The sequence below is a fragment of the Etheostoma cragini genome, chromosome 12, assembly GCF_013103735.1.
Source record: "Etheostoma cragini isolate CJK2018 chromosome 12, CSU_Ecrag_1.0, whole genome shotgun sequence".
In the NCBI taxonomy this organism is placed as follows: domain Eukaryota; kingdom Metazoa; phylum Chordata; class Actinopteri; order Perciformes; family Percidae; genus Etheostoma; species Etheostoma cragini.
The window spans coordinates 1,988,649-2,002,604 of record NC_048418.1 but is presented as its reverse complement, the minus strand read 5'-3'; the positions used below and the strand labels follow the sequence as shown (position 1 = coordinate 2,002,604).

Genomic DNA, 13,956 nt, shown 5'->3' with positions numbered 1-13,956 from the left:
CCCCCCCCCCCCCCCCCCCCCCCATCATCCCGCAGTACCGACACCAACATTTGTTTAAATAAAGCCGACTTGAATTTAATGAGATGTGTGTGTCTGGTTTAAAGATATCAACCAGCTGATCTAGTCTAGATTTGTTTTTTGAAAGTGCCATTCTGAGGCCATTCTGAGGTCATTCTGAGGTCATTCTGAGGTCATGCTGAGCATTTAGTCTGTTCTCTGCCAATTGGCGACCCAATAAAAACGGGTCTGCAACCCATTTTGGGTCGCGACCCTAAGTTTGGGAAACATTGTGCTAGAGGTATATTAAAGAAACTGGATTGATGTCAACAGTTAAACAGCTACTGATAACACACAGTCTGATTATATTGGTAAAATGATCAATATACCACGTTTAATCTACAGGTGTAATACTTTTAGCCAGTTCTCAACAGGTACTTCTTTCAGTTCACCTGCCCACAAACATCACACACACACACACACACACCTCATAAATGACCCGTTTATATCACCTTAACCTCCGAGGACAAAGTGCACGAATAACTGATGACCGCAACAAGATATTGTTTGGTCTTTGGCATGGATGACGACAGGCGGAGCACTAAACTATCAGCTCGATAGATGTTTCCTCTCTATTAAGATGATGAAAACTAGTCATATGTTATAGTTATATAACTTTACGTAAACTTAACGTAACTAACAGCTCAGAGAAAACGCACGTCCTGAGGCAACATTTCTAAAATAATATTTCCCATATAATAGTTATGACAACTCTGGGTGTTTCCTCTCTATTACGATGATGAAAACTATTGATTTGGGTTTAGTTATAGTCACAGATGTTGGTTTGTGCCCTTTCGTAATTCTAGACACACCCATCTCAAACAGAGACAATGTGTTTACATCAAAGATGCCGTCACTAGGAGCTGTTCACAGAATGAATATTTAACTGTGGATTATCTGGCAGATGCAAAAGCAACAAGAGCATAAAAATAAAATATTTAAAAATATTTTGTCAATTAACATTTAAAACTGGGCTGTTTTCTGACACTACAACATAGCTATAACATTTCTGACACTATAACATTTATACCTTAATGGGAGTAGTTCTCTGTTAATCTATTCATTTGTTTATGATTTATGTTTGTACTGCCGACCATGACGAATTAGAAGGAAATGATTCACTATAATATTATCGTTACGTATGACACACTCATTCATCACTACAATCAGATTTTCCTTACCCATTTGTTGTGATATTTTACACTTTTCTAATACAATTCTACAACTACACACACTTCAAAACATGTTGGGGATGTTCATGTATTAAGATGCATTCAAATTTCGGCCGCACAACATGTGAAAAACTCGCATCTCAGTGTTTCCTTTAGGATTTCTTTTAGCAGCGGGTGCAGGTCTGTCCATAAACTCCATCAACACAACACCACGTGGAGTTAAACTACAACCTCTGAATGGTTCTACTTGTTAAACTGCAATGTGAGCAGCAGACAACGGGGGGGGGGGGTGCATTATGTCTGCAGGATCATTTAAAAGGCAACAGCATCTACATGTGCGTCTGCCCTCGTTCTGATGCCGTGGCGGCAGATATTTTGCCGTGGCGGGCCGCCGCTACAACATCAACCCAGAGAAAACGCTGCATCTGTGTGTGTGAAAACTCACCAAATGAGAGTTGTCTTTTGCCTCTTGTACTTGCTGCACCTGGGGTTCGGCTACAACTTTCGTGTCCTGGTCAGAAGTCATGAGCCGTCTGCTTCTTGGCTCCTCAGGGAGAAGTCTCTGTGTCACCAAGTAAGCTACAGGTGGGTGGGGAGGGGAGGGGGGGACAAACCAGAGAGGACAAACCAGTTAGATTCAAAAAGGTTTTGTAACAGAAAACTGCGTTGCCGTAATCTTTTCACGGCAAACCCACCATGGGGATTTATCAGCCTTCTTTAAAGTGCTCATATGCTCCTTTTCAAGTTCATAATTGCATTTTGAGGTTGTACCACAACAGGTTTACATGGTTTCATTTTCAAAAAAAAAAAAGACTGATGAATTTAGGTCTCTGTTTTAGCTCCAGAGGGAGACATCTCACTTCTATACTATCTATGTTGGGAGCTGCACATGCTCAGTAGCTCGATCAGCTAGATCCCATCAGCTAGATAACTCTTTCTCCAGCTTTGGTCAGTCCAAGCTGGGAGACTTCTTCTAGACCAGGGCCACCTGTGGAATACCTGCAGAACAGGAATTAGTTCTTTTGGGAGATTTTGGTCACCTAGTGTGTGTTGTAGCAGTGTTTTGCCATTGAGAACGAGCTAGCATGCTACGGTTAGCCACCCCGTCTAGGCTAGTGACGTAGAAAGCCGTGCAGATTGTAAACATCTCACCCAGAGACTGAAAGCAGAGGACGTTCAGAAACCAGATCTCACTCAAAACAGCATGGGTAGTTTTTTCCCCAAGTGTGTGTGTGTGTGCGTGTGTGTGTGTATGTGTAAGCACCAGAGACACAAAATAACACCACAAATCACAGCAAAAGTGATATTTTCATGATATGGGCACTTTAAGTTACAGCAAAAATGTATATCACACTATTATAGTTCAGGTTTGCAGCTAATCAGCGGTACACATGCATTCAGAATCGTGTGACACACACACACACACATACACACACGTTTTAAGGTAAAAATCGTCAACTGGCAATTCATGGCGACATCACCCAACGCTACTCTATGGTGCCATTTTTCCGCACTCTCATTTCTGGTATCAGTGGGCGACACGTGTTCAACATCATTCTTGCATCTCTAAGGATGTAATTTCAACACCATCAGACTGATTGGCTAATCCCTGAGGCTGCATCTGACCTCAATGTCACACATCCACAGAGACACAGAGTGAGAAGGAGGACACACACACACACACACACACACACAAACATCACTGGAAACCACTGTTTTTCTGTCGCGTTGGAGCCGTTTGTTAAGCAGCGATAATCCGCCACAACAATCGGATGCCCGTCTCTGACACAGGCTCTCGCTGTGTTTGCATTCAATGCAGAAAGAGAATGCCGTTGCTTTAAAGCCGGTGACCTCTGATCCACATACTGATACACACACACACACACACACACACACACAGAGACATGCCGTGTGTGTGTGTGTGTGTCAAGCCACCACGATGAATAGGGCCAAACACATCGCTGCATCCATACCACGCAGCTAGCAGCACAGCTGCTGTGTGACAGGCTTTTCTGAACAGTAGCCTTTAACCATTGTGTCATGAACTCGTCCATTCTGGTCAAAATTGAAAATTAATATTTTTTTGTGCTTTCCTGATGTTTTTGGCGCTTTTTCTGATTTATTTGTCACTTTTTTTTAAAAACCTAGGCTGGTTTAATAACACGTTTTACCCTTATTCTTGGAATTCATGGTCAACAAACCTCATTTATATCAAATTAAACACACGTTTTTAGTTAAAAATGCAGAAATTCTGAATTATTTTCACTAATAGTTAAGATCAGAGGATGTTGAGTGGATCTCAGATGGGTAGATGGCAAAGTTTAGTCCCGATACTGGTCGGAAACCATTAAAAAAAACAAGTAAAATGCTATAAGAGTAAATAAAACACCCCAAAAAAAAATCAATTAAGTGGTCATTAATTTACCTGAACAACTTATGGAATCATCCATGTTATTTTTGGGCAATTTGAGTGAAAGAAATCCAATATTTCTGATGTAAAACACGTTGAAACGGGTCAGTTTGAATCAAGGTTTAAACATGTTTGCCAAATTGACATTTGGGTGTTTTTTTTAACCAGTGTGTAACCGAAAATAATATGAACACCAGGCTGAAGGGATATGTTAAATAACTACAGTATAGATCTGGGATTTTGCAGCATTCACATTAGGGGTGGGGGGGGGGGGGGGGGAATCACCAGACGCCTCACGATGAGATATCATCCCGACACTTATCCCGTGATACAACATTATTGTAATTTAAACATATTGCAATATTCTGCCATATATTGCAATTTATAACCTTTTCCCCAACTTTCCAAACAAGTTATTCCTCCAAACAAAGCACCAACATTGCGCACGCAAACTCGCACAGTGTGGTTTTTACCCGTTTTGCCTAAACTTAACCCTCATGTTGTCATCGGGTCAACACATTTCTTTTATGTCACAAATTGGACGTCGAAATAAGTGACAAACAGGTGCATAGAAAAGTAACAACGTCAAAAAAAATTGACAAATTGATAAGGAAAAGTGTCAAAAAACGGCAATAAAAACATCAAAAACATAAGAAAAAGTGACAAAACATCAGAAAAAGCAATACAAATGTTGGGGGGGGGTTAACCGTTGTCGTATAACGCTCACTTATTGTCGCCTAAACTTAACGTAGCCTGTAACCCTGAGCTGAAATGAACGGCAGCTCGCGGTGCTTATGCCACGATACTTACGCCACAATACCTTACTATTGCAATTTTAAACATATTGCAATATTCTGCAATATAAAATCTTTATTCCAACTTCTAATTTTTTCCAATTTCAAACTTTGTCAACATCGGATTTCATCTAAAAAGAAACATTTCTCTGTTTGTTCATCTCACTTCAATGTTATCGCTGCAAAATGGGACAAACGGACCAACACATATATGGTAAAAGATCCATACGGTGTATCGATGTGGTATTGCCACTGACAATATTGCAATACTATGCTCTATTGATTCCCCCCCCCCCCCCCCACCCCTAATACACATGTAGGTTTAGACCAAATTGTGTGAGCCTACTGTCAACAAATTGAGCAACTCATCTAAACATGGCCACACACACCCTACTCTGCTACAAATCCCCACAGTTTGACGTGTTTTGGAAACAACTGACCGTGTCATGTAAAAACAGCGTCAATATATGGTTTTCATTTTTTAACTTCATATGGGGGGGGGGGGGGAGCGGGGGTTGTATCCTCCTACAATAACATAAAACTATTTATCCCAGTATCCTTTGCACTATGCTCCAAATTTAAACAATTTTATTGAACTCTTCATTGCACTCATGCCTCTATATTGTTCTGTTTATAGTATGTATATATTGTGTGTGTATATTAGTGTGTATATTTTAGTTTTTTTGTGTTTTGTGTGTAAGCACAGTGTAAGCAACAATGCTCCAAAGGAAAATTCCTCGCATGTGTCCTCATACCTGGCAAATAAAGCTTTTTCTGATTCTGATGAGTCACAAAAACTCATTTTTCCATATTATCTCACAATGTTTACCTTAAAACAAGGTTGTTGTTTTTTATCTTTAACCATACACAACAAACAGTTTTGTTTGGAGATCCATGAGTTTAACCAAAAACGCAGCAATAGGTTAACAAGCCGACCACACCACCTTTCAACCTGTTTGAGTCAACACGTTTTACAAAAACAACACTTGGAAGTGACCAAGTCTTGGTATTGATAAAATAGGGTGTCACAAGATAACCTTTAGTAACGCAGTTTGACCTGACGATGATAAATCCCCTAAAAACACTGACCCTGGTCACAGGGCATGGCATTTCCTCTACAGATGGAGTGGGACCATCACAAGGTCTAGACAAGGCCTCGACAAGTCCTGAACCACAACACAAGCTCGGTCCTCCTCCTACCCCCCTTCACTGCCTTGTTTGCACCCTGCATAATCACAATAATGTGTACTTTATTAATCACACAAGGGGTAAATTACAATGTACACTATGTTGTTATTACACACATGCTCAGTACCTACACATGCACTAATGGAGAGATGTGAGAGTACCAATGGAACTGGCACCTCTCCTCTCCCGCTACCGGTTCACCACCATACATCGGGGACTTGAACCAACGACCCTTCGGTTTCCAACCCAACTCCCCACAGCTTGACCCCACAAGAGGTGATTTATAGCCCAAATTGTCATCCCCCAAATGCAACAGGGGGCCAAAAGGGGCTTGTTTCTAGTCGGTGGGTAACTGCTGGTGGAGGATGCTCACCACCAGGTATCTTACATGCCCCGGGAGGGTGGGGTGGTGGTGGTGGTCTTGTTGTTGAACCAGTGTTTATCTCCCATTCCTCCATCCTAACAAGCCTGCCGCGCGCTTCAGATGCGCCTACTTCACAAGGCAAGCATTGGAAATGTCAGTAAAGACGCAATGCAGGCGTGTTTAGTAGCTGACACAGCCGAGAAAGACTGCAGCTCACATGCCAGGCCAGGCCAGGCCAAGCCAGGCCAGGCCAAGGGCCAGGCACGGCACGGCAGCGACACTCCTTCCTTCGTCACTGGGCTATTAGCAGCTCCACGGGAGCTAAGTGCAGCCCGGATTTATGTAGTAAAAAACTGACAAAATGGCGAGGCTTTCCAACCGTTAACACGCCCTAACATGTTGTTTAGAAGTTGACTCGGGCTAGAAAGTAGCAGCCATGTCTAGTACGCTGGCTCACAGCAGCATCCAATGAAAGATGGCGACCTCCGGCGTGATTTCGCGGATTCTCTTCCCCCCACCACCACCACCACCACCACCATCGTTTTGAATCAAGCTAATTTGTAGTTAGCATGCGAGCTAACTTCACCACTTCCCAGAGCAGAAATATAGCAAGTGAACAACCCGTGTGTATGTTGACCGTAGGTCCAATTTGACATGACAATTAAGTTTGGGAAAACAGCTTCTTACTCACCTGTCACCTGTCGTTCAGCACGATGCAAATATTGTGTTGTTGTGGTGGCAGCTGATGGTGGTGGTGTTGGACTGAGGCCTTTAAATACGCAGGGTATTAGCTAGCAGGCTATAGCTAGCACGCTAGCTACGAGAGACCGGCTTATCTCTCTAAACCTCACAGCAAATACGTCAAATTTCAGGGGTGGGGGTGGGGGGGGGGGAAGCCAAGACCTGTAGCAGGACAGGGACAAAACGACGCCCCCCAAAAACTATCTCCAAAGACGAGTTCCTCCGACCAGCACTGCAAGCTAGTTAGCTAAGAGCTAGCTCCAGCTAGCTCGCATATCAACTTTGTGCAGTCGGACTCGATAAATCCGGCGCGTGGAAATTCACGCGAAGCAGTTTCCTCACGGTTTAACGGCAGGCTGCACGAGATGGGGGGGGGCGATCAAAAACCAGCATACAGAGCCCTGAAACCGAGAAATTAAACGGGACTCGAGGTCTCTACGCTTCCGATCGATCAAACAGTCGGTGCAGCTAAAGATGAGAGAGGGGGGGGGGCGGAATGGAGAAGTCGCCGTTTCCTTTCCCTTTCGTGTGCAGTGCAAAGATCGTCTATGGTGTTGTTGATGGAGCACTCACAACAACAAAAACAAAACAAAAGATAAAAGGCCAGACTTCCGGTCTCCAACTGTGTCATTTTTATTATCAGAAAGACACTCCAGCCTATCGTAATTTTTCATTTTTCCCTTTTTAAATGTTTGAGATTTTGGGCTATTTTGCTTCCATAATGATTATTGGTATTAATGGTATTTTTTCAGACTAGTGAGTGAGAAAACATCCAAAATACACAATTAGATAGATAGATATATGGATAGATAGATAGATAGAGGGAAAGAGAGAGAGATAGATAAATAGATAAATAGTTATATAGATAGATAGATAGATAGATAGATAGATAGATAGATAGAGAGATAGAGAGATAGATAGATACATAAATAGATAGATAGATAAATAGATATATAGAAAGATAGATAGATAGATAGATAGATACATAAATAGATAGATAGATAGATAGATAGATAGATAGATAGATAGATAGATAGATAGATAGATAGATATATGGATAGATAGATAGATAGATAGATAGATAGATATATACATAAATAGATATATAGATAGATAGATACATAAATAGATAGATAGATAGATAAATAGATATATGGATAGATAGATAGATAGATAGATAGATAGATAGATAGATAGATAGATAGATAGATAGATAGATAGATAGATAGATATATATGGATAGATACATAAATAGATAGATGGATAGATAGATAGATAGATAGATAGATAGATAGATAGATAGATAGATAGATAGATAGATAGATAGATACTTCATTCACCCTGAAGGAAAGTTTAGGTGTTATTTTATTCTACACTTTGTCTATTGTGCATGTATATATAAGTTAGCATTCATTCTTAATTTGCATATTTAAACATTCACATTTTAGATAACTTAGAATATAAAGAAAAATGATTGTCGTAATCAACTTGGGGAGTTTTTATGGTGCTATCTATGAGTTAAAATATATATTTTGTCCGTTCCCCTGTAGTGTCTCCCCTTTAAAACTCCGGATGTAATTTAATTGTTATATATATATTATTTATATTATATATAAATAATATTTATTTGTTCTGATATAACAATATGTATTTTGCTTTATAGTATTTGTTTATGTTTGTCTTGAGTTGGACCCCAGGAAGAATAATCTAGACTAAGGTGACGACTAATGGGGATAAACAAAATTTACATTTCAAAAAAGTCAGTGTGGAGTTGGGGTGGGAACCGGAGGGTTGCTGGTTCAAGTCCCCATGCAGACCAAAGTATGGTGGTGGACTGGTAGCTGGAGAGGTTCCAGTTCACCTCCTGGGCCTTCAGAGCAAGGCACCAAACCCCCCAACTGTTCGGGGCTCCTTTCCATGGGCAGCCCCCCCCAACTCTGACATCTCTCCATTTAGTGGGAGTAACAGGAGCTCTGACAGTAGGGAGTTGGGTCAGGAACCGGAGGGTCGCAGGGTCGAGTCCCCTTACGGACCAGGGGTTGGGCACCAAACCCCCAACTGCTCAGCCCCCCACTCTGACATCTCTCCATTTAGTGGGAGTAACAGGAGCTCTGACAGTAGGGAGTTGGGTCAGGAACCGGAGGGTCGCTGGGTCGAGTCCCCTTACGGACCAGGGGTTGGACACCAAACCCCCAACTGCTCAGCCCCCCACTCTGACATCTCTTCATTTAGGGGGAATGGGGTAGGGAGTTGGGTTGGGAACCCAGCCTTGACCCCAACCCCGACCCATGGGTTCAAGTCCCCATACGGACCTGGAGAGATGTTAGTTCACCTCCTGGGCCTGGCAGCCACCTCTCCATTTAGTACATGGCCTAGGTGTAATGTGTAATAACAACAGAGTGATGCGTTGTTATTGTTTCTCTTTGCTATGTCTGTGTTCTGCCAATAGGGGACGATGTGAAGGAAATCTCGCGTTTTTTCAGCGTCTCTTCCGGTTCCACCGGAACGAGGTGCTTTCCTTCCCCGTGCCGTCAGCGGACTACAACGTGTCGCGACAAAATGGCACTGTATAATTTCAAGAAGATTATGGTGGTTCCCACCGCAAAGGTACGTTTTGTTCCTCGTCTTTAGGCTTTTACACGCGTGTCGTTTTGTCAGTCTTATTATTGAGAGTTAAGAGACAGTGGAAGATGTCAAAAAAAACATGGTGGCTTCTGTTGGGAAGGAAAACACGTGCTGAGCTGCTGTAACTTAGGCAGCAGGTTTCTAATAAAATAACGTTATGCCCTTGTACTCTATGTATTTACAGCTTAGGGTTTTGTATAGTGGGAGATCAACGATTTCTTGTCCAGTTGACGTGAGCCAAGATATGTCCTGCACCAAACTCCGTTCAAAATCCTGGACATTTAAGACACATAACTATCCTGTGAGCGTGGATCAGCTATCCATGAAGGAGGCCTAGCTCATATTAAATCAAGCTAAGCTCGTGCTTTTCAGTCATTCACTGTTGCTCCAACAATGTATGTTCAATTAGAAACTGTCACGCCTCAAAGAGCTCTGATCACAAAAGTTAGTCCCCTGTGCATTTACAAACTGTCGCTAACAGCGACCTTTTTGTCACCAAAGTTAGTCCCTCTCTCCAGAAGAAGAAAGTCTATTTGTATTGCTTGAATGCCGAATTAATTGGAGGACACGGATTATTTTGGCCATAACACAAAAAGTTTTTATAAGGTGACAGCTTTTGTCTTTCAAGCGATTATATATTAAATTTATAGATTTCTTAATGAAGTTTGGAAGGACTCGGGAAAACCGTTGGCAGGAGATTTTGCTGAGTGGAAGTATAGGAAAACATAATGTATTTTGTGGATCCAGTGCATGCTACAGTAAGGATATACATATGAAATACAAATAACATGACAGTATATGTGACTAGTAATATGCAATGTAGGTACAAGTTAAGACAATAAAGGCCAAAGACGTTACAGATGAGGCAAATAATTAAGGTCCACTAACTTCTTTTAAGGGAACAAATCTTAAGCTTTTGAGAAAAATGAAATGGTGATGAATGTTTTGTTTGTCTATTGTCCAATTGAAGAAAAAATCACTTCACTAATAACTTGCATATGTTTCCCCTCTTTGCAGGAATTCATCGACATCACTTTATCCAAAACCCAAAGGAAGACGCCCACGGTGGTACACAAGCATTACCAGATCCACCGCATCCGACATTTTTACATGCGTAAGGTGAAGTTCACCCAGCAGAACTACCACGACCGCCTCTCGCAGATCCTCACCGACTTCCCCAAGCTCGACGTAAGTCACGATGCTCCGAAAAGCGTCCTGTGTGCTTTAAATGACCATTGATTCCTCTTGCCTGACACCAGTAATGCAGCGTTCTCCACCTGATTGCCGTAATCAGGTTGTGACATGTGATGATGTGTTGTCTCTCTTCAGGACATCCATCCTTTCTACGCTGACCTGATGAACGTGTTGTATGACAAAGACCATTATAAGTTGGCCCTGGGACAGATAAACATCGCCAAGAACTTGATTGACAAGTAAGTAGGTCTGAGTTGTGATGTTTGTTGTCTTGCGTATTGTGTCCCATTACTGTGGTTGACTGTAACATTTACTGTGTTGTGTCTTTTTAGTTTTACAATCCTGTTTTTATTCTAATGATCTTAAAGGAAATAGATATGTTAAAATCTGACAGGACAGAGCTGCTGTGAGTCAGGGGATTTTTAACCTTTCTCTTGTCTTACCGTCAAAATTGAAAATCAACACTTTTGTTGAGGCTTTTTGACGATGTTTTGAACTTTTTCTTACATTTTGTTCCTTTTTTTCACCAATGTTTGTCACTTTTTTGACGTTTTCAACACTACGTAACACTAACTTATTAGCTTTAGTTTTACAGTTATTTTTGGAATTTATGGTTAATAAACCTCATTTATAGGAAATTATACCTAATGTTTGAGTTAGAAAAGCAGAAATTAGGAATTATTGAGACTAAAATTAAAGGAATGGATGTTGAACTTTTGAACTTTTACTCAATACTATTTCAAAAACACTTCCATTTCTTTTACATAAAATTGAATTAGACGCCCCAAAATTAATGAAAGTAGAGATTTGTACTTGCCAAAGAGCGTTGGGTGGAATCAATCATGTTATTTTGGGGAATTAAAAAGAACATTGATATAGGACAACATGAGGACAACATGAGGGTTTAGTTGCTGGTTTAACCAGAAGACAGTCCGGGGTTTCTCTGCTACAGCAGACCAGGTAAACCAGGTTTAGGTTCAGCACCTAAAGCCAAATAATTCTAACTAAAAGACTTTTCTTAGATCTAATGATTGTAGTTGGACTTCTTTAGCTTTAAGTTTTATCTTTTTTCGGTGGTGTTTATTTACCTTCTGCTCTATCTTTTCCAACGTTTTAGAAGCAGATATGTTGATAATAATGGTGCATAATAGTGTAAAAAAGTGACAAACTAACACAAAGGGACTACAAAGACTCAAAACAACCCCAAAGAAGACAAAAAGACCAAAAAGAGATAAAACAGTTCTACAATGAGACAGAAAAACCCCACAAAGAGTCACAACATGCATCGGGCAATTGCTTTTTTTTCCCAATGTTACTGAAAAATGTGACACCTACCTGAAGAATGGCGCCTAACCCCCCCCCCCATACACACACACACACACACACACACTCCAAACATGCACCCCGAAGTCTTCCACAAAGCGACTGTAAACATTGAGGCAGTTTAAATCCAGAAAACATGAAGATTAAAAAAACAAAAGAACGTTATTTATTTAGAGCTTTTTCTCTTTATTCAGAAGTAGATAGACAGGAAATTATGACGTCAAAGGGCCGCAGGTCTGATCGAACCCGGGCCGCTGCAGAGGACTCAGCCTACATGGGGGGGGCACGCTCTTACCGGGTGAGCCAGAGGGCGCCTGACGGGACTGAGATTTAAAAAAACCCTGGTCCAACAAATGCTTCTTGGGGTGTCTTTGTCCGTTAATATGACACCTCAGTGGTAGAGCGGTCGCCGGCCAGTCGGAAGGTTGGTGGTTCAATCTCTGGCCCTGCACTCCCATGTCAAAGTGTCCTTGGGCAAGACACTGAACCCCCTATTTCCCCCGATGCTGCACCATCGTAAATGTGTGTGAGTGTGTATCTAATGAGCAGGTGGCACCTTGTAAGGCAGCCTCGTACTGTGTAAAAGCACTTTGAATAGTCGTTGAGACTAGAAAAGTGCTCCATAACAACAGTCCAATCACATTTAATACGCACAAATGTACCCTCAACAAGATCTAATCTGTCATATTTTCGGTTGCATGTACGGTTGGACTAGGAATAAAAAGATACCTTGAGCCCAAATAATTTATGTTTCTGTTGTACTGCACAAACAAACTAAGTTACAAGAAAACCAGAGGTATTATTGGACATTACAGTTGTTCTGTGGGACGTTTTCTGAGTGTTTTGCTTAGGTTTTTCTGTTTAAACACATGAACATTTGATTGGATTCTTGAACTGTGTGGTGTTTTGCTGGGTTTGTTCTTTCGTTGGTTTAGGGTGTACATTTCTACATGTGCACGCTTGTGTGGTTGTGTTCTTTATCCTACATATACAACACAAACAATACACACCTGGACTAGACTAAAACTATCTTGGATGTCAGGAGAGAGACCTGGCCGGCACCGCTTGACCATTTTAAAAAAACATAAAAGGGATAAAGACAAACTGTCAAAACCTGCAGTTTAACATAACTTAGAAAGGGATAAAAGACAAGCTTGTAACATTTCTTTTTGTTTTTTTATCTCCCCCCAGTGTCGCCAAAGACTATGTGCGTCTGATGAAGTACGGAGACTCTCTGTACCGGTGTAAGCAGCTGAAGAGAGCCGCTCTGGGCCGGATGTGCACCATCCTGAAACGGCAGAAGTCCAGTCTGGAGTATCTGGAACAGGGTAAGGAACTGGGTCAAAGTCTTGTGGCTGGAGGACTGTAACAGTGGCTTTTTTATTTATTTAGTATTATTAGGAACATTTTAAAAAAAAACAGTTTTTTTGTAGATTATTGGTCATTTGTTGGCTTCACATGGGTACAAAGCATCCCATCAAATTCTGCTTTATTTATTCATCACAACGGAGGTTTTTAACCCTTGTGTTGTTTTCCCATCAACCTTGAAAAAAAACAACAACAACGTCTCGGTCACTTTTTTTCAACATTATTATCGCTTTTCCAACTTTTTGGCCAATTTTTCAATGTTACGGGTGCTTTTTTCTGTTTTGGTTGTTTTTTTTTTCCTCTCAAGTTTTTCATATTTTTAATGTTAATTTAATGTTAATAAATTAACTTTAAACCTGGTCAATGTGACCCAAGGACAACATGAGGGTTAAAGCCTGTTGTAAATACTTTTATGAACACTTGTTCCTTCACACGTTTACAAATCAATTACACACAACTGCTATGTCCCGAAATTGCAAATAACGTTGGGTAAGCAAACACAAAAACATCTGGTATCACGAGCATCCACGTAGGGAGGAATCTCAAGAAAATCAAGTACATGAATAATATACCTAATTAAACCATACTTTTAGAGAAATTGTTCGTTTTTACAGTTAAATCCAGACTACACCTTGTCATATTTGTAATTTAAAATAAGTAATCACGTGAGCCCACCGATTTGATAAACACGCTTCTGTTTTTTAACGTACAAATCCCCCC

At 41.0% G+C, this 13,956-nt stretch overlaps 2 protein-coding genes across 4 annotated transcripts in view; one reads left to right on the top strand and one right to left on the bottom strand.

The window, feature by feature from the left end:
* larp4b (La ribonucleoprotein 4B) overlaps positions 1-7,251 on the bottom strand; it is a 36,087-nt gene extending 28,836 nt beyond the window's left edge. For all 3 annotated transcript variants that reach the window (XM_034888528.1, XM_034888526.1, XM_034888527.1), the window contains exons 1-2: positions 6,677-7,251; positions 1,675-1,808 (exon numbers count right to left, since the gene is read on the bottom strand). In XM_034888528.1, the coding sequence (XP_034744419.1) occupies positions 1,675-1,755 (81 nt within the window). In that variant the 5' untranslated portion in view covers positions 1,756-1,808; positions 6,677-7,251. The remainder of the gene's footprint in view (positions 1-1,674; positions 1,809-6,676) is intronic.
* Positions 7,252-9,189: 1,938 nt separating this feature from the next.
* LOC117953967 (nucleolar GTP-binding protein 1-like) lies at positions 9,190-13,237 on the top strand. Its single transcript, XM_034887385.1, has 4 exons — positions 9,190-9,333; positions 10,369-10,539; positions 10,681-10,784; positions 13,060-13,237. Exons 1-4 carry the CDS (start codon positions 9,286-9,288, stop codon positions 13,235-13,237), a joined length of 501 nt encoding a protein of 166 aa, XP_034743276.1. The 5' UTR covers positions 9,190-9,285.
* Positions 13,238-13,956: the final 719 nt, after the last annotated feature.

What these genes read in the sequence shown, in the direction of transcription:
- LOC117953967 (XM_034887385.1), top strand. Translation starts at nt 9,286, where the DNA reads ATGGCACTGTATAATTTCAAGAAGATTATGGTGGTTCCCACCGCAAAG. An exon ending in CCGACTTCCCCAAGCTCGAC is followed by an intron (nt 10,540 to 10,680) that starts GTAAGTCACGAT and finishes GTCTCTCTTCAG; the next exon opens with GACATCCATCCTTTCTACGC. An exon ending in GCCAAGAACTTGATTGACAA is followed by an intron (nt 10,785 to 13,059) that starts GTAAGTAGGTCT and finishes ATCTCCCCCCAG; the next exon opens with TGTCGCCAAAGACTATGTGC.